The following is a 27,064-nucleotide window of genomic DNA, read 5'->3' on the forward strand; positions in this document are numbered from 1 at the left end:
TGTACGCTCCTTCAACCTTGCCTGCACTGGCTTGCCTCACACGTGGGCATACTTGGTTTTTGGAACTTGTCCTGTATCATTTGAAAAGCTGTTGAATGCTTGCTCTTTACCAGGGCTATGCTACATGGTTCTTGAAAACTGGTGTGCTGATAAGTCAGCAATTGAGTAAATACCCCCACCATGGCCTATTTCAAGCTACCAACACTTTAACAATTGGCCTGCAAAATTCCTAAAAATTTAACAATCAGCTCTTATGGTGTGAGCTGGCTGCAGCACCCCTTGGAATCTATGCAGATTCTTGCTGGGGTACGGCTCAGTCATGAATGGTTACTTGATGCTGAAAACCACAAACCACCCCCCTTCTCTTTCACAGGACAGCTCTCATCTAATATGTAGATATACACCAAAAAGTAGCCAGAAAGTGCAAAGAAGTTTATTAACTATGACGTGGTAAAGATCTCAAGAGTTACACGTCTGTGTGCATGACCCAATAGTGCATACCCTCCTACAAAAACAAACAAACAAACAAAAAACACAGTGAAATGCAGCAGTTAACAGTCCAATACTGGAGTCAAAGGGTTGGAGCTGCCTCGTCTTGCAGCAAAGTTCTAAATTGTGCAATTAAATGAGAGTGTTGGTCCATGCCCTACTAGTCTTCTTACAGGTCCCCTTTGGAACCATAACTGAGTGACACACAAGAATATTCAGATTCAGGATTTGGCCGCCAGAATTTTTTCTAAACAAGGACGTGCAACATCCCCTCATGAAGCACCAGAGTCCAGTTTGAGAGCTGCAGAGAATGTGCCCCCAAGAAGCTTGAGGTTAACAGGCCACATGGGAAACACAAAGCATTTTATAAGTTCACATTTGGTAACAGAATTAAGAGTTCAATGGACAAAACTCATAAAGTAATGTAACCACAAGTAAGACTTCAGCAGGCAAAGAAAAATTCTGAAAGGCTTTTAAGCCTCTCTGAAGCTTTCAGAATTCAATTCCCTTTCTAGACAAGGCTGGTCTCCATACAATGTGATAAGAACTCATGGAGCAGCAAAAAGAAAAATAGAAGCTATTAAACAGAAGATATTAAAGATATTAGAAGATATTAAAACAGTAAGTTAAAAAAAGAAAAAGCTTGATCTTCCTTCCATCCTTAAAATGCATGTGTCCCAACACTGCTTTGTGCTCCTTTGAAGAAAAAAAGCTGTAACCCAGACCTCAATATAAGGACTGAAGAAGGAAACTGAGAGCAGCCCTAAGACTGTGATAAACATATCCCATTGTATTAATCCTCATAACATGCCTGAAAAGAAATTACAAGAAAACTCAGCCAAAACTCGTCCTTTATTCAATGGGATGTGACTTTACCTGGGTTCCTATAACATCATCTCTTTCTCAAAGAAATGAGGACCCACAAAAATTCTATCTCACAGCTAGATCTCTATCTTCAAATGTCCTAGAGCCCAAATTATTTACTTTCATTGCTCAAATTGTTTTCCTCTCTGTGTTGAGGTGTCAGATTGTCTCACTAGATTGGCCCTAGACATCCACATACTTAACAAGTAGCCCAAGACTGTGAGATTTAACCACTGGAAATGTAGACTGCCAATCTCGCCTTTGCCTCTTCTTCTTTATATGACCAGAGGTAAATCATAACATCTATTAACTAATCAGACTCTCTAATCGATGGACTAGATTAACAAAAGAGGCCAGGCCAAATCTATGAGAACTAATAACCCAAATTTTTAAAAATAGGTCTTAGCAAAAAAATATAAAAGTGATTTTTGCACAGCATACAGTATATTATGCTATAATATGGAACCCTCCTGAGCCACCTAGCAAAAAATCATGGAAACGGGCTACCTTGTTAAAAAATCAAAGATGGGAAGAGAGGATAATTTTTGTCTCTCATAATTAAGAAGTGAACTCCATCCCTCTATTACAGAGGACTGCACAGTCAACCCTTCCTGATATGTCATATATTTTTTTTTAATTTATTTTTATTTTTGGCTGCGTCAGGTCTTCGTTGCTGGGCTTTCTCTAGTTGCAGCGAGTGGGGGCTGCTCTTCGTTGCAGTGCGCAGGCTTCTCAATATGGTGGCTTCTCTTATTGTGGAGCACGGGCTCTAGGCGTGCAGGCTCAGTAGTTGTGGCACATAAGCTCAGTAGTTGTGGCACATAAGCTCAGTAGTTGTTGCTCATACATATTTCTTAATGGCTTCTAGAAAATCCCATGTAAATTAAAATTTGAAATATGTTGCTGCAGTAGAATGGAGGAAGCTCATAGAAGGTATCAGGAGAACAGAAGGAGGAAGTATAGGTTATTCACACCCTCACTTCCTTATCTCAAATATTATGCAAAAACGGTTTGTAAATACATTAGTTTGCTCATATTTTCCGCATTTTAGAAATCAAACAACTTTTGAAGAACAGCATAGGTTAAAAGATGATTTCATTGCCAATTACTGGTAAAATAGTCTACTTAGCCCCACTAAAACCTTTTGAAGAGTTTTTCTTGCCTCTGATCTGAAAAGTCAAGAAGGAAATCATAAATCAGTCAGCTGTCAGAAAGTAAAATAACAAATTGCACCTAGTAAGACAAAAGAAAGGAATCCCTCTATCTCATCATTTCTTTCCTTAATTGTAAACTGAATGCACTTTAACACTTTAAAAACCCAGTCAAAGTAAACCACTGACTCCCGAGCCTACCAACTCTAAAAAAAAACTGGGGTTATGCACTCCAAGCCTCCCAAACACAATTGATGATGAGATCATTAAACCAACGAGTATATGCTGTATGCTAACTCACAGCTGAAAATGTTCATGGAGCAAAAAATAAAGAATAGCTATCCCAGACAAACATTTTGCCCGGGAGCACATCAGGAAGATCCAAGCTCCATTTCATTAAATATATGTACACATTTTGGCATCAGCAGTATGGCCAACATCTAGGATTCTCCCTCAAAAAATTGGAAGAAAACATGTAATACATTCAAGAGCAAAGGCAAAACAAAAAGTATCTTTCTATTTAGGAAAAGAATTCCTTCATTCAATTAGAGTATAAGTTATTGAAAGGGGTAGTTATAAGTTTCTTCTGAGAGTTTTTGAACAGTTTATAAATACAAAAAGAACATTTCTTCAATAAATAAATGGCTCCTAAAGTCTTCACTGATGGCTTCCAGAATTCTCCATCACTACTGTCCAAGTCAGCTCCACTTCTCTGGGAGGCTTTAGCTGACAGTGGAATGGGATATTTTCTGTTATTAGGTGACTCTTCTTCTATCATGCAGACTTTCATCAATAAGTCTCTTCATAGTCTGAATCCTGGAGGGGAAAGAACAGTAGTTGTGGTGTGTATATGAAGCACAATGCCACAGTCAGAATTCAGGCAAAGACCACACGTTAGGGTCCCCCAAATGGAACTTGGCTAGGGGAGACATCAACAGTGAAATGGCACTGACTCAACCCACCTAAATTCCCAAGAAGCATCACAGGACCTCATTATAATTGGTATCTATTGGGCTAATTTCTGCTTTGAAACCCTAAGGGTTCCCTTTTCCTGGGTGACTATTTTTTAAAACCTCAACACACATGAAAACATGCCTGTCTGTAGCAAAATGTGCAAGACTGTAGCTAGGAGTTTAGGCTAGGAGTCAGTCTACCTCTGGATTCCAATCCCAGCTCCACCCCTTGCTGGCTATGTGACCTTGAGTAAAGTTATTTAACTTCTTTAAACCTCAGTTTCCATCACTGTGCCTGGCAATTTGTAAGCACTCATTCATGATGAACTACTATCACTATTATTCTTATTCTTATCTTTATTGTTCAAACTTGTATTCATGATTTCTAAGCTCGAGTAGGCCATTAGTACTACCTGGCATACCCCATTTCTCTAGTCCACTCATTCTCCTATTCTCCTAGATGACTATTTTCATATCTTTCCCTCTTTCTCCAAACCTCCAACACCTTCAGCTCACTTCATTCTCAGCTGATGACCTTATTTTCTCCCATCATTGGGAACAGAGAAACAGTCAGTAGGGAACTTCCACAAGCTCCCATCATATTTACCCACCCACCTGCATCTGGGCCCACCTACTTGGCCTTCCTTACTCTTCGTATGGATACACTCTCGCTGCTTTTATCTAAGGCCAACATCTCCACTGGTGCACTAGATCCTGAAGTCACTCCAGCAATCCTCCCCCCTCTCCTGTAACATCAAATTTTCACTTTCTACTGGCTCATTCCCATCAGCATACAAATGTACTGTAATTTCTTCCATTGTAAAAAGAAGAGCAACCCTTGACACACACCTCTCTCTACCTACTGCCCTATTTCTCTGCATCCCTCCACAGCAAAACTCCTTGAAAGTGTCATTTATACCCACTCTCACCAAAACATCTCTTTGTATTCTTTCTTGACCCTACCTCAGTCAGGCTTTCATCCCCACTATTCCACTGAAGCTGCTTTTGCCAAGGCCACCAATGACTTCCACATTACCAGATCATCCAGTAATCAAGTCTCAGTTCTCATTTTACTTGACCTGACTCAGGAACAACTGACACAGTTAATCACTTTCTTTTCCTTGAAACGCTTTCTTCATTTGGCTCCCAGGATACAGAGCTCTCCAGGTTTTCCTCCCACCGCACTGGACATTCCTTCTCAGCCTCCTTTGATAATTTCTCCTCATCTCCCCCATCTATAAACCTTGGAGAGCTCCAGGGCTCAGTCCTTTGAGTTCCTCTCTATCTACTCTCATTTCCCTGGTGGAAATATCTCTACCAGTCTCTATATATGAATAACTCCTAAATTTATATCTCCATTCTAGACCTCTCTTCTGAACTCCACACCCATATAACCAATTGCTTACTCCACATCTCCACTTGAATGTTTAATAAGTATTTCAAATTTAAGCTCCCTTAAAGCTTGTTCCACCCACAGGCTTGTACATATTAGAAAATGGCAACTCTGTTCTACTAGTTGCTCAAGTCAAGAACCTTGGATTTATCCTTAACTCCTCTCATTCTTTCACACACACACATGCAACTCGTCAAGAAGTCCTTCTGGCTTTACCTACAAACTATAACCAGAAAACAACTACTTCTCACCACCTCCACCACCACCACCACCTTGGTCCAAATCATCACCCTCTTCCCTTACTTGCATTATTGCTAAAGTCTCTTAATTGCACTCTGTTTCTGTCATGGTCCCTCACCACCTGTTTTCAACAGAGAAGCCAGAATTATCCTTTTAAAACATACATCGGTTCAAAGTGTTCTCTTCTCAAAAACTTCCAGTGGATTCTGTTTCATTAAGAATAAAATTCTAGGGCTTCCCTCGTGGCACAACGGTTAAGAATCTGCCTGCCAAGGCAGGGGACACGGATTTGAGCCCTGGTCCAGGAAGATCCCACATGCTGCAGAGCGACTAAGCCCATGTGCCACAACTACTGAGCCTGTGCTCTAGAGCTCGTGAGCCACAACTACTGAACCCGCATGTCACAACTACTGAAGCCCGTGCGCCTAGAGCTGTGCTCGACAACAAGAGAAGCCACCGCAATGAGAAGCCTGTGCACCGCAACGAAGAGGAGAGCCCGCTCACCTCAGCCAGAGAAAGCCCATGCGCAGCAACAAAGACCCAACGCAGCCAAAAATAAAATAAAGTAAATTTATTTTTAAAAAAGAATAAAATTCTAGGTGATTACACTCACTATAATGTTCTATAAGATACGACATTATCTCTCCAAAGAAATACTATTCTTTGCCTTGCTCACTTCATTCCTGCCACACTGGCCTCTGTGCTGCTCCTAGAACATGCCAATCATGGCCTCTCCCCAGAGACTTTGCACCAACCACTTCCTCTGCCTGAAATGTTCTCCATGATAGCCAAGTTGCTTGCTTCTACTTTTAGGTGTTTGTTCAAATATCATTTCAGTGAGGGTGTCCCCAACCATCCTATTTATTTATTTATTTAGGTCACACCTTGTGGCTTGCAGGATCTTAGTTTCCGGACCAGGGATTGAACCCGGGCTCCGGCAGTGAAAGCACAGAGTCCTAACCACTGGACCTCCAGGGAACTCCCCCAACCATCCTATTTGGTATCATACTCCCTTATCCAGCCATTCCATCTCCCTTTCCTATTTTATTTTTTCTCTACAGCATTAAGCACAATCTGACATACTATATATTTTACTAATTTTTAAAAGATTTAGTTTGTTATTGTTTGTACCCAATTTAAGAGAAGGTAACATTTCAACTGTGTCTCAGACCACGAGTTTTCCAGGAATGGAAAGAATGTAATTTCTTCTGAGGGCAGGGATTTTTGTCAGTTTTGTTCACTGTTGTTTTCGAAGTACCTAAAATCACAGCTGGGGCATGTCAGATACATGCTCGAAGAATAACTGTTGAACAAATCAATATCTGAAATGTGGACAATAATCTTATGAACATTAGCTTATTTAGTTTTTTATTTACTTTTTTAAATTTTTATTTTATATTGGAGTATAGTTGATTAACAATGTTGCATTAGTTTCAGGTGTACAGCAAAGTGATTCTTTTTTCTTTGTTTTTTAATTTTTACTTTATATTGGAGTATAGTTGATTAATAATGTTGTATTAGTTTCAGGACATTAGCTTATTTTTTGTTATTAAAAATATTCAAATCCCAAAGGGTTGGAATTAGATCCTATCCACCTTTCTCTCATCTTACCTATAATACTCAAGTACGTGAGAGAAAGAGAAAAAGGAACACTGTGGTGAGTAATTGGGCTGCAGTCATCCGGCCAAGTGCTGAATTTGGCAGTAAGTACAAAGAAGGCTCAAGTTTAAACCCTGACATGACAGGTATGCTTTGTATTAGATCATGAGTTGCTTTTGACCTGTTTCCAACAGTACCACATCAGAGAGTCTCTCTCCCTCCTAGGATCCTGGAACAGCACACAAGCCTACCAGTCACAGCAAGCACCCAAAGGGGGAGGGATGACAGTTTTCTGAAATGTAAATCAAAACTCAAGCCTTGCAACATGGGTATGTCTTATTGACAAATGCCATCGAGTCACCTAAAAGTTTATATCACTGGGGAAAACTGAGGCTCAGAAGAAAAGTTCAATTCAGGGTTTTAGGTTCAGCCAGTCCAGCCAGGTCTCCTAGTATGACCTCAGCAGCATAGGACACTCCTCTTTCAGGATGTTCCCTGTCAGTCAGCAGAGGCTGCCTACGCAATCCCCTTCCCTAACCTAAGGACACCACTCTCTGCCCGTAAGACAGAAAATAAAATAATGCTTAGAATTGGTGGGGGTCCCCTGAGACCAAAATGCTTTGGGGAAAGACCTTGGTTCATACTTTGCTTCAGACCTATTTGCATATCCTCTGCTGCCTCTGAGGGTGAAGGATTCCATTAATTAAGCAGGAAAATGAAGCATGAACAGTGAACAGAAGAAATGGCATGGACTTACCAGGCACTCGGCACAACGGACACAAAGCTTGCCCATGCAGTCACCCTTCTCCTGGTCACTGCTGTAGAAAGAGGACAAACCAAATGTGAACAATCACTATCCTCAGTATGGTAGAGCAGTTAAGAGGACAAGTGTTGAAGTTAGACAGGTCTGTTTTTAAATTTCAGTTCTGCCACTTACTAGCAGGATGACTGGGAAAATGACTTAAGCTCCAGGAACCTATTTCCTCATCTACAAAATGCAGACATTACCAGCTACACTTAAAGGGTAATGGTTAGGAGTAAATGCAAAATAAGTACATGTAAAACAGGTACCACAGTGCTTGGCACATAGTAAGTGCTCAATAAATAGGAGCCAGTCACAATCGTTCATTTAGAAATGTACTGAGCACCAACCATGACAGAGGCATTGTGCTGGGCTGGGGATAAAGACATAAATAAAACATGGTCCCCTGAGCTCATTTTGTTAGAATACAATGTGGTAAATGTTTTCATAGAGTTAAGGTCAAACCGCTGTGGCAGCAAAAAGGAGGGAGTGATCAGTTTTCCCTGAAAGAGTCAGGGAAACTCTTGAGAAGCAGACATTTCATCAGGGTCTTGGAAGATAAGGAAGAGTTTTCCAGGCAAACAAGGGAAGGAGGGAGGGGATCCTAGGTAAGAGGAAAGCATGTTGAAAATTTTTTAAAAGGTCTAAATGAGTACAGTATGTTTGGAGAAGGAAACGGCTCACTGTAGTTGGAATGTGGAGCAAATGAGAAGAAATGGCAAGAAACAATGCGACTTAGGGTTAGATCATAAAGGATCTTGTTAGACCATGCTTCGAAATAGACGTTTTAGTATTTTTACCAAGAGTTCTTTGCCTTTTTGTGGGGCCACAGATTCCTTGTAAAGGGCACTGTTACTCCCATTAAATAAATGTGCACACGCACACACATGCACACACACACAGAAAGAAGATTTTAGACTCTCTCAAAGTAAGACTTCTCTCCCCAGGTTAAGAGCCCCTGATATAGATAATGGAGAATCAACAGGGTTTTATGTAGACTTCTGTTACCTGTTTTTTGGTGGATTTGTTCTTAGGGAAAATACTGGATCACACCTGCTCACTGGCAAATGCTTTTGATAACCAGAATCAAATTAGCCCCTTCCGAGCATCTGCTGACCAAGAGTAGTTCTCACTTATTTAAACTGTTTTGCTCTCCCTGGCTGTTCTAAAGCCTCTCTCACTGCTCAGGCACTTCTGTCAGGAGACATCAGCTCAGTGCCAAAACAAGGAAAAGGGGAAAATAACTGACTTGTTGGAATTTCCTGTCCATTTTGAAGGAATGAGAGATTCACTTCAGAATTTATATTCAGAACCACAGCACTACACAATCTCATTTCAAAAAAAAAAAAGAGACTAGGACTATGCTATCAATCCCTCCATCTCTCTCTCCAAATTAACATCCACACATTTCCCTTTCAGCAGAACTAAATTCAGCCTGGAAGAAAGGAAGGCATGATGCAGAAGCCTGGGTACTGTCCACAAGCCAGGGCTCTGAAGAGGGTTGACTGCTCAGGACTGCAGCTGGACTTACTCAGCTGAAACCTCAATAGATGACTTCTTAGAGCCAGACTTGCTCCTCTTCTTCAGCCCCGCAGACTTCCTCCCCATTCTCACCAGCAGCAGCACACCCACCACAGCTGAGGGAATGAAGACAAGAATGGAAAGAAGGGCCACGGAGGACAGCATCATGCCAAAACCTGGAGGAGGAAAAAGAGGTCAAAGAGAGGGACATGCAAAGTGCTTCCTTTGACATGAGATAGTCTTACATTTGCTCTTGTATTTCTTCTGGTTACAAAGGGCATAAATTCATTGTAGAAACAGTAGAAAATACACAAAAGGACAAAGAAGAATTAAATTTTACCCATAATCCCACTCCCTAGGATCAATATGTCAATATCTACCCGTTCAATCTTCTTTCTAGGAGTATGTGGGTATGAGTCTGAATATAGGGAGGAGAGTACATGTTCAGAAGTATTGATCATAGTTTACATACTATTTCTAGCCTCTTTTTTATATACTATATTATACATATTTTCCATAAGTATTCCTTCCAGGTGTGATTTTTTTAATAGCTGCATAGTATTCTACCATATTAAATAATTTATTGAATCAATCTTCTATTGCTAGATATTCAAATTATTTCCAATTCTTTGAATCTATGAGTTATATAATGATGATCATCCTTGTATATAAATACTTAGCTCTATTTTTTAAAATAAATTTTAAAATGGAATTACTGGATCAAAGGGTATATACTTTTAAGGCATCTGATTTATACTACCAAACTGTCTTCCAGAAAAACTATACCAGTTTCTACTTCTACCAGCAGTATGAACGTTCCTATGTCTTTGAAACCTATGAGTTGCCTTAAAAAAATAAAGAAAAAAGAAAGAGGAAGGGGAGGGAGAGAGAGAGACATACAGAAAGATTTGAGAAATGACAAGGTATCTATAATGAACCATAGATACCTTGTCATTTCTGAATCTCTAAATCTTTGGTTCAAATTCAAATAAGGACTAGAATGACCACTCAACAGTCACCAGGGAATAGTGTAGAAAAAAAGGTCAACCCTTAACCCACTCTCCTCATGTTTCACACTAAAAGGAAACAGTTGCTCTTTGCAACATAAAAGAAATGTGCTGCCTCCGTCTTTAGAGGAGGTACCCTTTCAAGAAACAGGCAAGAACACAGTCTCATAACTGAGGGTATGAACACATTAGGGAAACCAGAATGACTTCTGTTTCACACAGACAGCAACCCTCCATTTATTCAGGGGTTTGCCATACATTCCACAAGACCTCTGGTCACCTGAAATTAAAATTTTAAAAGGATAATGGAGAAACTATGACGATATTTGAAAAAAAGTCAGTTTGAAAAATAAAGGTAAAAAAACTCATCCTCAGACAATTCAAAATGGCAGAATGTCCCAGTGACCAACCGGCTTATGGAGATAGGTAGTTTTGCTTCTCACTGATCTCCCCACAAACCACTACTGTAGTCAGAGAGCACTCACTACAGAAGAAGGTCGGTGGCAGTTAGCTTACCCCTTTCTGTGACGGTTAGCTCTGTCCCTGGAATATTATGGTACACATCCGGGGGATTCTTCACAGCACAGCTGAAGGTCCCATTGTCCTTCATGGTAGGGTTGATTATGCTTATGGACGCATCCCCGTTGTACACATCTCCGACCCAGGAAATTCGATTCCGAAACGTGCCCACTGTGGTTGGGTACTGGAAAGACTGATAATGAAAAATCTAAGAAAGCAACACCATGAGAAAAAAGTTAATTTGGAAAATGCAATGAAAACGTAAAGCTAAGTGGGTCCAAAATAAAATACAAATGTGTAGTGGGTTTTCCCAGTTGGACAATTTTTTTTATGTTTTGTTCACTTCCATCCGATAGATTAAAAGACAGGCTAATAAAACTTGTCCAAAAAAGGCCTGACGAAAGAATCCAGGGATCCTAATTCTTGAACCCCTTTTAAATTCTGCCCCAAGTCCTAAAGTAGCAGTTCTCAACCAGGGGCAATTTTGCCCTCAAGATACTTGGTAATATCTGGAGATAATTTTGGTTGTCTCAACGGGGAGGAGTGCTACTGGCTTCTAGTGGGTAGAGGCCAGGGATATTGCTGAAAATCCGACAAAGCAGAGGACAGCCCCCACAAAAAAGAATTATCTGTATCAAAATGCCAGCAGTGCCAAAGCTGAGAAACCCTACGCTAAAGCGGCATCTAAGTCATATGGTACTTTATAGTGTGCAAACGACTTCTATACGTTTACTCATTTGAGCTTCACAACAACACTGAACTATACATGGAGCAGGCGGAAAGGGAAACAAGGACAAAAACAAGAAATTAAATGAGTTACTCGAAGGCACACAGCTAATAAGTGGGAAAGGGGAGATTTTTGTTTATTCTCAAAATCACCGGGAGACTGTACCATAAGCCTCTCTCAAGTTATCTATCTTGGCAATTAATAAAAACCTCAAGTCAGATGCATGATTGGCATTCGATGAATATACATTGAATTAAAACAATGCTACTTCAGATTGGTAATCATATATTTCATCACCAAAAACACCTAATTATATTTGGTGGTAGGCTGGGCAAGCACTACAATACAATATGATCTTTCTCTCTCTCTTATGCAAGATTCAAGCCTTTCCTAGTTCTTTTCTTACTTGGTACCTCCCCACTTAAGAACCCAGGCACTTACGAACACCGAATTGCCCAATTTTGAAAAGCAACTTCCCAGAGAAGATGCTGAATCACTTCTTGGTTCATTTGTTCATGCATTCATTCAACAAATATTTACTGCACACCTACTATGTGCCCTTAGGCACTGTATTAAGCAAAATGATACAGTGGGAGCCAATCAGGCACAGTCCCTGCTCTCACGGAATTTACCATCTAGTGGGAAATACAGATATTAGTAAATAATAAAATGTGTAGAATGTTCCAAAGAGGGAGCTAAAGAATACCTATCTCTGATCATCAGCATCAGTATAAAAGGGTTTGAAACTCCTTATTGACAAAACAAAGCCTGCTGTGAATCTGCAAGATTAATCCGACCTGTGAGTTTCAAGTTAAACTAGTGATACTCAAATCCTGCTAACTGATTAGTTTGACAGAATCCTGACTGATCACGTAACTGCAACATAGTGTTATGCAACTTTAAGGGTCCACTAATTCCAACTTGGATGGGTTTGCTGATTTCCCGACTAGCCTCACAGAGAACAGCGCCATACGAGAACTGCTGTTTGCATTTAAGGCTTCTGCCCCAGGAAGATCCCCACTGTTTGTACTGTCCTACTTTTGGCCAAGGAGGAAGAGCCATATGAAGCCAGCCATAGTTTCCTGACCACTCAAAATAAAGTGACCTATTTTAAGTCTAAAGAAAAAAGGACCAGAAACTAACACAACATTGTTAATCAACTATGCTTCAATATAATTTTTTTTTTAAGTTGAAAGAAAGAAAGGAAGGGAGGGAGGAAGGGAGGGAGGGAGGTAGGGAGGGAGGGAGGGAGGAAAGAAGGAAGGAAGGAAGGAAGGAAGGAAGGGAGGGAGGAAGGCAGAGCGTCGCAGGTGGTGGGGCGGGGAATGGCATGCTGTGCTGCGCAGGGCGGTTGGCACAAACGGCGGCGCCGGCGCCGAGGCGGGAGTAAAAACCTCGCCACCGTGACAGGTCCTTTCCCAAGCCCCTAGAGACAGCAGAGGACTTGGGGACCAGCAAGCAGCCCCAGGGCACGAGAAAGGCCTCTGCCACCTGTCCTGCGTCATCCTGCCCCACGCCAGGCCCAGCGCCCCGGCGCGCGGCTGCATCAAGTGGAGGAGGAGGAGGGGGGGGGAGGAGGAGGGGGAGGGGGAGGAGGAGGAGGAGGAGGAGGAGGAGGGGGAGGGGGAGGGGAGGAGGGGGAGGAGGAGGGGGAGGAGGAGGGGGAGGAGGAGGGGGAGGAGGGGGAGGAGGAGGGGGAGGGGGAGGAGGAGGGGGAGGGGGAGGAGGAGGGGGAGGAGGAGGGGAGGGGGAGGGGGAGGGGAGGGGAGGGGGAGGGGGAGGGGGGAGGAGGGGAGGGGAGGGGGAGGGGGAGGGGGAGGGGGAGGGGGAGGAGGAGGAGGAGGAGGAGGAGGAGGAGGAGGAGGGAGGCAGCAGGGGCCTGGGCCGCGCCCTCCACGCCCGGGGGATGAAGACACTGCTGTCGTGGACAGCCCGCGCCAGCCGCAGCCCCTGAGTCAGGCTCTCCCTCAGTTGCCGGGTTCGGTGTCAGAGCCCTTGGAGCCTAGCAGGGCCAGGATGGGGGTGGAGAGTTACCTGCCCTGTCCCCTGCTGTCCTCCTACCACCGTCCGGGAGCGCCTGGTGAGGCCTCGGCGGGGAGTGGGACCCCCAGAGCCACAGCTACTTCCACCACAGCCAGCCCCCTGCGGGAGTGCTTCGGTGGGCAGGATGGCGGCGAGCTGCGGCCGCTGCGGAGTGACGGTGATGGGGCACTGGTCACCAAGGGGTGCCAGCGCCTGGCAGCCCAGGGCGCCCGGTCGAGGCCCCCAAACGGAAATGGGCAGAGGATGGTGGGGATGCCCCCGCCCCCAGCAAGCGGCCCTGGGCCGGGCAGGAGAACCGGGAGGTGGGGCAGAGGGGGAGGGCTGCAGCAGTGGCAGTGGTGAGGCCAGCGCCGGGCTGAGGGAGGAGGTGCTGCCCGCTGCACCTGAGCGCCTGGCCCTGGGCTATATTGTGCCCTGCATGCGGTACTATGGCATCTGCGTCAAGGACAGCTTCCTGGGGGCGGCACTGGGTGGCCGAGTGCTGGCAGAGGTGGAGGCCCTGAAGCGGGCCGGGCGCCTGCGTGATGAGCCAGCGGGCTATCCTGCCACGCAGCATCCGTGGGGAGCAGATCGCCTGGGTGGAAGGCCATGAGCCAGGCTGCCGAAGCATCGGTGCCCTCATGGCCCACGTGGATGCTGTAATCCGCCACTGTGCTGGGAGGCTGGGCAGCTACGTCATCAATGGGCGCACCAAGGCCATGTGGCGTGTTACCCAGGTAACGGGCTGGGGTACGTGAGACACGTTGACAATCCGTATGGTGATGGGTGCTGCATCACCTGCATCTATTACCTGAATCAGAACTGGGACGTCAAGGTGCATGGCGGCCTGTTGCAGATGTTCCCTGAGGGCCGTCCTGTGGTAGCCAACATTGAGCCACTCTTTGACAGGCTGCTCATTTTCTGGTCTGATCGGCGGAACCCCCATGAGGTGAAACCAGCCCATGCCACCAGGTACGCCATCATTGTCTGGTATTTTGATGCCAAGGAGCGGGCAGCAGCCAAAGACAAGTATCAGCTATAGCATCAGGACAGAAAGGTGTCCAAGCACCCGTATCACAGCCGACTACGCCCACCTAGTGTCTAGCCCCAGAGCTGCCTGGACAGACAGCTTGCCCTGACTTCGGGAGAGCCCTGGGCCCCAGTGCCACCAGTCTCGGTGCCTGCTCCTTCCCCGCCACTGCCGCTGCTTCTGTCTTTGCCTCTGTTCTGCCTGGTGTGGAGGGCTCCATCCATCGCTGAGGACCAAGGAGCAGGAGAGATCACTGCTGCCCTGGGATGGGGGTTGGGGTTGTGACCTGGGCAGAGGCCGGTGTTGGGGACTGCCTTTACTGGAGGTGGGGGTCTGTGTCCTGCCCTGTCTGGTCACGCATGCCCCTCTCAGGTTTGGAGAGCTGGAAGGAGGCACTGCCACCTCCTACGAGAATGCAGGATTTGGGGTTGGGGTGACTCATGGCCTCTTGCTGGCAAAGGTTTGTGGGAGAGTATCCCCAAGCCCCCCACTCCTCCAGCCTGGAATGGGAAGTGACTCCCCAGCCCCTTTGGCCATGGCACACATTGGACTAGGCTGCCGCTGCTGGGCAGGATGAAAGGTGCTGGGAGGAGCATGGGTCTGCAAGTCCTGTCAGCCAAGAAATAAAAGTTCACCTCAGAAAAAAAAAGAAAGAGAGAGAGAGAGAGAGAGAAAGGAAGGAAGGAAGAGAGAGAAAGAAAGAAAGAAAGAGAAAGAGGGAGGGAGGGAGGGAAGGAGGAAGGAAGAAAGGAAGGAAGGGAGAAAAAGGGACCACAAATACAGCCTAGCTCACTGGAGCCACCTTCACTAGGACAACTGGAGCACCTACTGTAGTTACTGAGAGATGCTACATGGCATTCCATAATGGTTCCTAAAACAAAATCCAAAGCTTATACATTAAAATCAAAGAGAAAGTACTTCTAATGAAGGAAACAGGATAAACAAATCAAGGATACTTTCAAAAATACAATCTTACATGCCACTCTGATATTCACATTCTCGATAAAAAGTATCCTGACCTAGGATATTGCTGGAAGCGTACAGAAAAAGGGTTTTTTAATAGCATTGCATCTTCAATTAGACATCCGCAATGGGATTTGAGCCATAAATGTGTTTTATCTGTGTGATTAAAATATATTGCCTCTAATATTGCAAGACCATCTGTCATCAACAGCATCTGTCATCAACATAAGGTGCCCTATAATTTCCTTCAAAGGGAGCTGTATAAATCAGTGCAGATGTTTATACACTGGGAGAAGGTGCCAAGATAAATCTACAAGTACCGATATACAAACAGAAACACCCACTGAGACAACTTCACATGACAGGAAATGAGCAGCTTTGAGCAAAAGGATGTCTAAGACTGGGACCTATAGAATTTCTCTGTCCAACAGCCTGGAGGTACCCTTTTTAGTACAACAAATCTGAAACTCAAGCTATGAAGCCAAGCAAAAAGAAACAAAAAAGAGAAACAAAACTAAACCACATTTCCTCTGAGTTTCTGACTGTTTTTCCTATAGCTTATTTGCAAGATTCTTACACAGAAGAAGAAAAAGCCCTATATAACCAGATGAATGTGATATAGGGTAGAAGCTCATCTCCTTCTATTTAATAGAAGCTCATCTTCTATTTTAAGATGAGAAGGCCTAAGGTGTACCTGTGACATAAAATAAAAGGATTCCAGAGCTGTTGACCACAGAAGGCTCAAAGAAATATCCTTAAAATTATACACTTACTGATTCTGTGCGACTGCTGCTTGGAGGTCGATATGTCCAGTCTATGGTGAGTTTGTCAGTGATAGATGAGGTTGACTTGAAGGTGCATTTCAACTTGATATTTTCTCCAACATAACCCCGGACATGGGCGTCTGCTTTAATCTCCAGGGAAAGGACGATGTAAACACCTAGTCAAAGCAAGCCCAAACATTTAAAATGTGTACACTGGGTGGAATATATAGACGTGAGTGAACAATATAGAAACCCTATTTTTTTTATTTCTTTCTTTAATTTATTTATTTTTGGCTGCATTGGGTCTTCGTTTTTGTGGGCAGGCTTTCTCTAGTTGCAGCGAGCAGGTGCGCGGGCTTCTCACTGTGGTGGCTTCTCTTGTTGCGGAGCACGGGCTCTAGGCACGCGGGCTTCAGTAGTTGTGGCACGTGGGCTCAGTAGTTGTGGCTCGAGGGCTCTAGAGTGCAAGGGCTTCAGTAGTTGTGGCACATGGGCTTAGTTGCTCCACAGCATGTGGGATCTTCCCGGACCAGGGCTCGAACCCGTGTCCCCTGCACTGGCAGGCGGATTCTTAATCATTGTGCCACCAGGGAAGCCCTAGAAACACTATTTATCACTTTTAGGGCTCTCATCAGAAAGCTGTAGCAATAAATGTCTTCTCAGGCAGACCCAAAAGGATAAGGAGCAGATATCTGCATTAATCAAGGGTGCTATTTTTGTCATTTTACGATATTAAATCATAGAATGAATGTTTGGGTAAAAATTTAAAATCTGGTCACATCAGCACTTTTTCCAAATACAGAGTTGTGGATAAATTAACTACAGCCAAGCGGGTCAGCGCACAGAAGGCTAAAAGGCAACACCACCCACTCCCTTGACACACTTATACTCCAGGAATATGGCAGTTGCTGTGGTATGAGGGATTTACCCCAAGTACAGCACGACTGTAACCTGAAGCTATCACTGCCTCAACCACCAGCAAAATAAGAGTAGAAAACAAGAATAGGATTTTTTTTTCAAAGAAAAAATAATTTTTATAAATCTACGCCAAGGTTCTATCTAGTTTTGTTCTGTTTTTCCCTTTCTTAAGGCTCGTTAATGAATCACTCATTCATTAAAAGTAAATCATGGGGAGGAAAAAGTTTATTAAATTTACAATTTAATGCATTTTAAAATGTAAAAAAAGATATCATTTTTAAACTCTTTAGAGACTTCCTCTTTCCAAAACCACTTCGTATATCCAACTTTTTTAAAATTTATTTATTTTATTTATTTATTTTTGGCTGCATTGGGTCTTTGTTGCTGCACGTGGGCTTTCTCTAGTTGCGGCCAGTGGGGGCTACTCTTCATTGTGGTGCACGAGCTTCTCATTGCGGTGGCTTCTCTTGTTGTGGAGCACGGGCTCTAGGCACGTGGGCTTCAGTAGTTGTGGCACGTGGGCTCAGTACTTGTGGCTCGCAGGCTCTAGAGCGCAGGCTCAGTAGTTGTGGCTTGCGGGCTTAGTTGCTCTGCGGCATGTGGGATCTTCCCAGACCAGGGATCGAACCTGTGTCGCCTGCATTGGCAGGCGGATTCTTAACCACTTTGCCACCAGGGAAGTCCCCTCGTATATCCAACTTTGACATCCCATCTCCCCCAAAAGAGTTGGCACTTTCTTCTGACCATTCCCTCTGCTTTCACAGAACAGTGGTAGAAATTTCTCTTCCATTAGGGAGCCATTTTTTAGGAAAGTAAGCCACCAGCACTTTGTTTTTCCTGCTTCCTTCTCCACTACAATGAGCCATGATTCACCTGGCAGGCCAAAGGCAAACAGAGCAGCAAGGTTTCAGAAGAGAGCAAACCCACACACCATCCTGGAAAACAGCAGTCCCTCTGGTTGAGAAAGGACACAAATCCCAGCCCTATCACCTGCTGACTCTGTGGCCTTCGTAGGTTTACTTGATTTCTTCAGTTTCTCATCCTGGTAGGAATGATAATAATAACACTTACCTTAGAAGGTCACTGTGAAGGATAAATGAATTAAAACATGTACCACACTAAGAAGCCCACCTAACCCAGAGTAAGTGCTCAATGCACGTTAGATAGCTTCATCATCGTTACTGACACCTCTTTAGTTCTGTCCTTAGTCTCTCAAACTTTCCTATCAGAGACATACTTATGAATCATCATTTCCACTGCCTTTACCTCTGCTGCTTTGAATCATGTTTCTGGCTCCTCTCTAGACAATCCAGTCTGTTCACATTCCTCTTAAAAGCAGGAGACCAAAAAAAAAAAGCAGGAGACCAAGACTGAGCTCACAACTCTACTAAGAATCTGACCATCCCAAAGATGAGGACTACCTTTGGTTCATCCAAGACATCCTCTCTGACTTTGCCATGCCAAACTTGTTATTCCTCCTATGCCTTTGCAAATGCTGTTCCTCTGCCTGGAAAGCTTTCATCCCTCAATCCCTACTCTCTCCTAAGCCCTCACTCCTGACCCACTTTACTCATGACTTAAGATAAAGCTCTAAAAAATGGAAGGCAGAGGGCTTCCCTGGTGGCGCAGTGGTTGGGAGTCCGCCTGCCGATGCAGGGGACACGGGTTCGTGCCCCAGTCCGGGAAGATCCCACATGCCGCAGAGCGGCTGGGCCCGTGAGCCATGGTCCCTGAGCCTGCGTGTCCGGAGCCTGTGCTCCGCAACGGGAGAGGCCACAGCAGTGAGAAGCCCGCATACCGCAAAAAAGGAAAAAAAAAAAAAAAATGGAAGGCAGAAATGAATGGATAATCTTCACACTCCCCATACTCTTTATATATCCTTTATATACTCAGGATATATATCCTTTATATACTCTTTATATATCCTAAAACATAAGTATAGCAAAGAGACTTTGAAGTTTAGATTTAGAATTAGACAGACCTGAACTTGAGTTCTAGCCCAGCTGCTTTCTGGCTGTGAGACTTTGATCATAGTTACCTAACCTGTTCAAGATTCAATTTCCTCACTTGGTAAGTGGGAATAATTAAAAGACCTACTTCATTGTGTCACTGTGAGGATCTAATAAGATTAAAGAAGGTAACACATAAAATGCTTAGCATAGTACCTGAAACTGAAACTTTCAATAAATGTTAACTATTATCATTAAAATGAACACCACAAACACTCAAAAACTTTCAGTAATTCTCTATTGGGCTATAACATAAAATCTAAATAGTGCCAATCTGGCCCCCAACTTCTGCTACTCTGCCCACCTACCCATCCCATCCCCTTCACTATGCCCAGAATGTCCTGCCATTTCCCAAATTTACTATGTCCTTCATGCCACTGTGACTTTCTTTGAATATGTCTTTATCTGGAAGTTTCTCCCCATCCCTACCAATCCTGCCTGGTAACCACATCCCCAATACTCACGCCCTTCAAAACCCATCTCAAATATCACCCCCCTTGTGATGCCTTCCCAAATTCTCTGATGCAGTTTGTTACTATTTTTCAATTTTCACATAACATTTAGTACATAATGCTACTCAAGCACATATACCATTGCTTGCACTCAATTTGTAAAGACGATTTCCTCCATTAAATTAAAGGAAGTACCTTAAGAGCAAAAGTCAGAGGGAAGGGAGAAGGCAGAGAGAGACCAAGAGAAAGAGGTGGACAGGTCACCAAAAGTTCTCATGTAGGAACAAAGTGTGCTTATTAGTCACCCACTCTCTTCATATCCCCATTCTTACAGTATTTTCAACATTCTTAAATCCCCCAGACACCTACCTTCCCATTAAACAGAATCAGGAAAAGCTCAGCCCTAGATGACCACTTCTAGACTATGGCTGGTGTGCGCTGAAGGAGAAAAATCACACCACTGCACCGATAGTTACCATAAGAAATTCATCAGTTCCATCCACAGCTAAGTCCTTAATGAGGCATGATGATTCTTTAACCAGCCTTGGTCATCTCCTCTTTCTGACCCCTCAAACTTTGCCATTCTCTTTTATCTTCTGTGCAACCTATAAACCCCTCATTCTCAGAAGAAAATGTCTCTCTTCTTCAAGGAACTTGAAGCCATACAAACTGCTTAGTCACATATCTTCCTGCATCTGCACCCATTCTTACCTCCAATCTGAAAGGATGTGGTGTCCCTTTTTCTACGCAAAGTCAAGCCCTTCTTCTCTGCCTGGATCCCTCCCTTCCAAGCCTTGCTCCAGGAAGAAAGAAGAAAAGAAAAAAAACCCTCTCTACTATCTTCAACATTTCCCTTTCAAGAGGGGCTTTCTCCCCTCAGCCTCCAAATACACAGAACTCTCTCCCATCTGTAAAAACAAATATATAACAATAAAACAAAACAACAACAAATTTCCCTTAACCCTGTAATCCTACTCATTACCAACTACTGCCCTCTCTACCCTAAGCCAAGTTTGTGAAAGAGTTGTTTATATCTGATGTCTCCCTTTCCTCCCTTCCCATCCACTTCTGGACCCCTACAGCACAATTTGGACTCCACTACCACTTCTAGTAAAAGGCATTATTGTCTTAAAACAGCAAAATCAAAGGGACAAAAACTCCAATAGGCAGTTTTCTCTCCTGATTTTACTGGATCCCTCTGCAGCAGTAACTGTTTACTCCTTGACCTTCTCTGTCTCAAGGCTTCCAGGATGATACACTCATTCATTCACTCATTCTTCAAACAAAGATTTATTGAGCGTCTGTTTTGTGCCACCCTCTAAGTTCAGGATTAAATGTGAGCAAAATACATACACTCCCTGTTTTGGAGCTTAAAATGCAGCAGAAGTTCAATACACTAATCAAACAGTCATAAAGACAAATGTATAATTACAAACTCTGATAAGCACTGTGAAGAAAAGACAGAGTGGTTATGAGAACTGTAGCAGTTATGATAGGGGAGCAGGGAGTGGTTAATGAAAGCTTGCCTGAAAAAAGTTACTTTTGAGTTGAGTTCTGAAGCAAGGATAACGTGAGGAGAGGGGGAGCATTCCGGGCAGAGGATACTGCGTATGCAAAGGTCCTGTGTCAGGAAGGAGCAGTCAGTCAAGGAACTGAAAAAAAGGCAGAATGGTAGCAACACAAACAGCATGAGAGAGAAGACTGAGACATGGCTAGGAGGTAAGCAGAAACTAGATCAGGCAGGACCTTAGAGATTTGGGTCCTTATTCGAGTAATGGGAAGCCATGGAAAATACTTAAGTATGGGACTGAGTGAGAAGGGGCATGAAGAAGTTTGCATTTTTAAAACCTCACTCTAGGGAAGACGATTAGGAGTCACTAAGAGTATATATAAAGAGATTACTTAGGAAGCTACTACAATAGTCAAGTGGGAAATAAGGAAAGATTGAACTAAGTTGGTGGCAGTGGACATGGAGAGAACTAGGAAGACAACAATACAAGGTAAAATCAGCAAGAACTGGTGTTAGATCATATGTGGAATGTTTGGGAAAGAGAGGCATTGAGGATGACTCTCATATTTCTGGCTTGGTGATACCATTCACTGACACAGGAAAGACTAGAAAAGTACCAGGCTTGGCAGGAAAGAACATGAGCTTGATTTTGGATAAGTTTAAGGTGCCTTTGAGATATCCAAGGGATAATGTAAAGGGGGCAGTTGGTTTCGGGCAGGGATGGGCAAACTATGGACCATGGGCCAAATCTAGCCCACAACATCTTTTTATAAATAAAGTTTTATTAGAACACAGCCAACTTTATTCATTTATGTATTGTCTAGGGCTCCTTTTGTGCTACTCCAGCAAAGTTGAATACTTGCAACAGAGATCGTGTGACCCACAAAGCCTAAAATATTATCTGGCCCTTTACAAAAGTTTGCCAACCCTGCTTTAGAGCAAAAAAGAACTATGGATTAGAGCTATAAATCAGAATCTCATTAGTCTCCCTCCAACCAACTCTCCACACTGATTGTGTTACATACACACACACGCACACACTCGACATCTCTGCTAGTTTCTATCAAATCTCTTTCTAAGGCTCCTCCTTTCCTACCCATCCCTTAAACACTGGTGTTCCTCAGAGTTCCACCCTGAGCCCATGGTCCTTCTTTCAACATGTTCTCTTTGGCTAATCCTACCCACTTTTATAGATTTCACAACCACTAATAGGCTAATGATTCCCCAAACTATGTTGCTAGCCATGACCTGCCTCTGAGTGTCCAAATATTACTGGATATACCCACTTGACTATCACCACCACAGGAACCCAAACTGAAGGTAGTGAACTCTTGTTACCAGCTCAATATCCATTCCCCTCATCTCCTTTCCTAACAATACCCAGATTTTCTTTAGATATCCACCCTTTCCTACATAGCCCATGAGCTTGGGGGTAGCGGCCTCTGTCAGGGTCCAGGCAGGAAACAGAAGGCAAAATCAGCTAAAACTTTGAAAAGCGTGTGGGTCACTTTTCAAAGGGACTTTTTCTCAGCATCAAGGAAGCCAACAAAGGCACAACGCCTTTAGCACTCCATGCCTGAAGGGGCAAAGGGAGGAAACGGTGTTACTGAAGCCTGGTAGGAGGTGGATCTGTGGGCCATTTGACAGAAGCTGTAGCCACAGAGGATCATAGCCACTATCAGCCATGGCACCATGACAGGGAGGGAGCAGGGAAGAAAAATGTTTTTCTCCTCCTGCCCTCCAATCTCCTGCCAATGCCTCCCACTGACCAAACCTAACTGGAACCCAGAGGACGGGAGCCTGGAGGATGTGGTTTATAGGTCAGCTTTCCAGGGAGGAGGCAAAACGGAGAAGAGAAGTGAATGGATCTGGTGAGAGAGGAGCAAACCAAGAATAACGAGACCCTCCTCCCAGCTCTGGACGGTAACTCAGATTGGCCTAAACTAATCATTACATCCAGAGGTGTGATGGTGAACAGCTAAAAATAGAAAACCCAAATATGTAGGTTTCAAAATTTTCTGTGGTACAAATACTCCCACCATGGCTAATTTCAAGCTATGAAGGTAAAAGTCTCTGAATGCTGAGTTAGGAAGACATGTGCATGATTGGCTCTTGAGAGCCAGTAGGAGGTAGCTCCAGCACACCATTCTCCTGACCACAGAGATATATTTGGAGTAAACACGGGATTTAAGTTAATCTAATCAAAGTAAGTTTCAGAAAATTTTCTTGGAAAGTTACCTCTATGCCTTGTTTATGCTCTTCTCTATGTCTGGAATTTTCCTCATTCCCTTTCTCTAACTAACTCTTATCCTTCTTTCAGATTTAACTTTGGAGACACCTCCAGGAAGTCTTCCCTGTATCCTCTTGGCAGATTAAGGGCACTTCCTCTGTGATGCCATGGTTTCTAGTGCATTTCTCTCTTAGCACTAGATTTTAAAATTATCTGCTGACTTTTCTGTCTTCTTCGATAGACCCTAAGCTCATTGAAATAGAACGTAGCACATTATGGATGCTCAGTAATATTTATTCAACTGAACCAAACCAAGAGTTTCCTTTTATAAAACAAAAATTGTCACAAAATAAGCATAAAAATTACAAGTTCTGAGCAAATTTTGGTTACTGAATTACAGCAAGTACACCTTTAATCAAACTACCTACTAGCAGCTTCTTCCTTCTTAATATATATAAACTCCATATTCATGAACATAATTTTGCCACAAAGCTATCAATATGTAAAGTCACTTCACATAATCTAAACACCGGATAAGCAGGTCTTAAATATATAGTTACAGAAAAGTAACCATAACATCCATGGATGAACTAAACAAATCTACACTACTAATCTATACATCAGGATATTGGTTCCCCCTGGAGGAGAAGGAAGAATGCCTGAAAGGAGGCACAGGGAAAGTTTCTGGAATGCCAGTAACAATCTACATGCTGATTTGGGTGCTGGTTGCCCAGGGGTGTTCAGTTTCTGAAAATTCATTAAGCTGTACACTTATAAGCACTTTTCTCAGTTTTACTGAAATTACAATTATTCTAAAATCAATGGATATAAAATAATTTTCCTCTTCCACTCAAAAAGTAAAATAAGAAGAAAAAAATATCAATCCAATGTTACATTCATTCAGAAACTTTCACCCTAGGCCTAATGTGCTAATGGATATTTATCTCTTCCCCAGAGGGAAAAAGCATTCTTGCCAGGTAAAAACAGCCAACTATAGAAATAATTATAATAATTAAAAAGAAATTTAATCTGGGAGGAAAACAAGAAAATCACGTTTAACCATAAGTAGTTTTATACATGGAAGAAATGGAAAAAATGACAAAAACTCCCAATTTTATACACCCAATTTTCCAAAATACAAATCTGTCAAACTGATTCATAAAATTGCACACTCAAGTGGAAAAGAGAAAAGTGTAAGAGCCCTAGGCTTGTTAATCTACTGGTTTTACATACTTAGACAACTGATATAGCAGGACCATACTTATAACTTAGGAAGAATTCAAACAAGTTAATAATTTAACAGGTCCTAAATATGAAGAGGAAAGGCAAATAAACTGGTATGAAACCAAAGTCTATTACCTAAGAGACTCAAAACAAAAGACCCCCTCAAAGATGGATGAACCTTAAAACATACTAAGTGAAAAAAGCTAGTCACAAAAGAACACATATTGTACAATTCCATTTCTATGAAATGTGCAGAATTGGCAAATCCACAGCAATAGAAAGTAAATTGGTGTTTGCCAGAGGCAGGGGGGGAGGGAAGAATGAGGAGTGACTGTTAATGACTATGGAGTTTCTTTGGGATGAAGAAAATGTTCTAAAACTGATTGTCATAATAATTGCACAACTGTGAATATACTAAAAACTATTGAATTGTACGCCTTTTTTTTCTGGCCGTGCCATGCTGTGCATCATGAGGGATCTTAGTTCCCCAACCAGGGATCGAAACCATGACCCCCTGCAGTGGAAGCAAGGAGTCCTAACCACTGGACCACCAGGGAATTCCCTGAATGGTACACTTTAAATGGGTAAATTGTTCGGCATGTGAACTATATCTCAATAAAGCTGGGGTTTTGGGGTGGGGGGGGTTTAGGCAAAAGATAAATGAACAAATACATACAGATCATAGACTCAACTTTTAACATTTGAATTATTTGGTTGCTGAACTGATGGACAGTTTTCAATGTGAAATGACATCAAGTTTGTGAAACCACCCACCATTTCTAGAATTTTTTTTCAGTAGGACAATATTTGAACATTTCTCTGTGTGTGTGAGAGAGACAGGCAGACAGAGAGAGGAAACTAGGATGATTTGGAGTGACAGTAGGTCAGCCTAAACAGTATATTGGAAAAGAATTTAGGATTATTTGGAGTGACAGTAGGTCTGCCTAAATAGTATATTGCAAAATAATTTAGCTGAAAAACTGGACACCTGTTATGACACAGGCAGCTGGGAGGGATCAGGGAGTATGCTGGCAGCATAAATACTAGTCATCAAATAAATTAAAACTCCCTAGCCCTACCTGCTGAGACTTAGCACACCTGAAGCCTTTATATCAAAGATCCCCTTCAGAAATTCCTATTACCCACAGGGAAATTTTATGAAGTTAACAATACACTCCTATGCTAGCTCTACTAACATATGATTTCCTGGGGAAGACACACACACACACTCACACAAATCCAGGGAATAATTGCACCCTAAATGAAGGTAATTAGGTTGACTGAAATTTATGCAACTTGAAAATTGCATGAAAGCAAAACTTATCCGAATTTTAACATTATGTGATAGCGTGAATACTATACTTCTGATATTGGTTAATAGATTAAAATCTTAACAGAATTGATATTCCCTTCCTTGTATTAAAAAAAAAAACTGTTATTAAAATACCAGAGCAGTTTCTTTTCCTCAACACATGCATCTCTGTTACAATGCAATCAAAGCACATCCTTTCTGTGACTCATAAACGTTTTACTTCATAAGCCCTGACAATCACCTACAAAAAAAAAAAAAATACCAACAGTCATCATTTTCTTTCACAAAATTACTGGAACTCCTGAAGACTAGAATTGTCCTTTCCTAATCAGGATATACGGCCCACAAAACCACAGCCGAGTCAACCACTGATAACTCATAAGACAACACCGGATGCCCCCAAACCCAGTGCCCTCCGTGATTCTATCCAGCCGTGCCATCACCACAATACAACGCACAGTGATCGAGCTGCCAGGGGCTCAGGAAAGTACGGACAGGCTACCGACGGCCCTCAGTGGGTGTTGATTACGAGAAGAGAACATTGTCCCCACGCCCTCCCGCTTCCTTCCTTCCCAGAAGCGCAGTAGGGTCTTTCCTGAGACCCCCACCGGAACCGGAAAAGCGACCATCTTCCCTAAGCCCCCGGCCGGAAGTGCGACCGAGCCCGCTGCCGACTCACTCACCCTGGAAGAATAGGACGCCCAGCAGTGGGCACAGAGCACAGCCACGGCCTCCAGCCGCCACGCTCTGCAGCATCCCGACAGCTCTCCAGAAGTTTGCACACCTTGTTTACGGCTGCCTGTAACCACACAGGTAACACCGGAAGTGACGCGAGGGCGGGAGGCCGCGAGAAGACCTAAAATGGCGATTCGAAGTTGCCATAGTAACGTGGCTTCTTTCCAGAGCCACACCTGGACTTGCTCACTTCAAGTCAGCGATTCTTAACTCTCAAGTAGGAGTTCATTATTCCCGTTTGCTCGAAAATGAAGTCGGACAGGCTTTGGAGAACTTACTATTTATTTTTACGGAATTCTGCAGCACTTAATCGTCTTGATCCCCTTGACTCTAAGCCAGAAGTCCTTTTTACTCCCTACAGATTATTTTATTTGAATGCTCTCAGAATAGATTTCTATAAATTTAGAGTTCAGAGGGACCTAGGAGATCATACAGGATCAGTCAGTGAATAGATAAATATGTATTAGGCCTTCCTGTCAATTTGTGCCTCAAGACTGTTTGGTTCATGTTCATTTTTTGTGTGTGTAGCTATTACAGCGTCCAGTTCAGTACTTACCTAAATTGGGTGTTTATTAAATTGCTGTTGACAGTGGCAATGATGAAATCATTACAAAAAGGAGCTGAGATTTG

The 27,064-nt window shown here is 43.2% G+C and overlaps 1 protein-coding gene and 1 pseudogene across 4 annotated transcripts; one reads left to right on the forward strand and one right to left on the reverse strand.

Annotated features, from left to right (window-relative positions):
- Positions 1-419: 419 nt before the first annotated feature.
- MPZL3 (myelin protein zero like 3) lies at positions 420-26,513 on the reverse strand. Of its 3 annotated transcripts, none has more exons than XM_079929898.1 (6): positions 26,383-26,513; positions 16,054-16,220; positions 10,536-10,746; positions 9,023-9,188; positions 7,447-7,507; positions 420-3,320 (listed from the first exon to the last, which is right to left on the reverse strand). In XM_079929898.1, the coding sequence occupies exons 1-6, from the start codon at positions 26,453-26,455 to the stop codon at positions 3,294-3,296; spliced, it is 705 nt and encodes a 234-aa protein (XP_079786024.1). In that variant the 5' UTR covers positions 26,456-26,513; the 3' UTR covers positions 420-3,293. The 3 variants fall into 3 exon arrangements, with proteins under 3 accessions (XP_079786024.1, XP_079786025.1, XP_079786023.1); XM_079929899.1 differs by lacking the exons at positions 420-3,320; positions 26,383-26,513 and adding exons at positions 18,229-18,290; positions 26,158-26,209 and having other exon boundaries at positions 7,191-7,507; XM_079929897.1 differs by lacking the exon at positions 420-3,320 and having other exon boundaries at positions 7,191-7,507.
- On the forward strand, positions 12,591-14,385 carry LOC307189824 (prolyl hydroxylase EGLN2-like; annotated as a pseudogene). The gene is made up of 2 exons: positions 12,591-12,675; positions 13,178-14,385. The product of its transcript is annotated as a prolyl hydroxylase EGLN2-like (transcript).
- Positions 26,514-27,064: the final 551 nt, after the last annotated feature.

Source organism: Stenella coeruleoalba (genome assembly GCF_951394435.1).
Source record: "Stenella coeruleoalba genome assembly, chromosome: 8".
NCBI classification, from domain to species: domain Eukaryota; kingdom Metazoa; phylum Chordata; class Mammalia; order Artiodactyla; family Delphinidae; genus Stenella; species Stenella coeruleoalba.

Excerpts from the sequence above, each read along its gene's own strand:
- MPZL3 (XM_079929897.1), bottom strand. The coding sequence starts at position 26,455 with ATGCTGCAGAGCGTGGCGGCTGGAGGCCGTGGCTGTGCTCTGTGCCCA. Across the intron at positions 10,747-16,053 it reads GCAGCAGTCGCACAGAATCA|ATTTTTCATTATCAGTCTTT; the intron begins GTAAGTGTATAA and ends TTGCTTTCTTAG. Across the intron at positions 7,508-9,022 it reads TCTATTGAGGTTTCAGCTGA|CAGTGACCAGGAGAAGGGTG; the intron begins GTAAGTCCAGCT and ends CTCTTTCTACAG.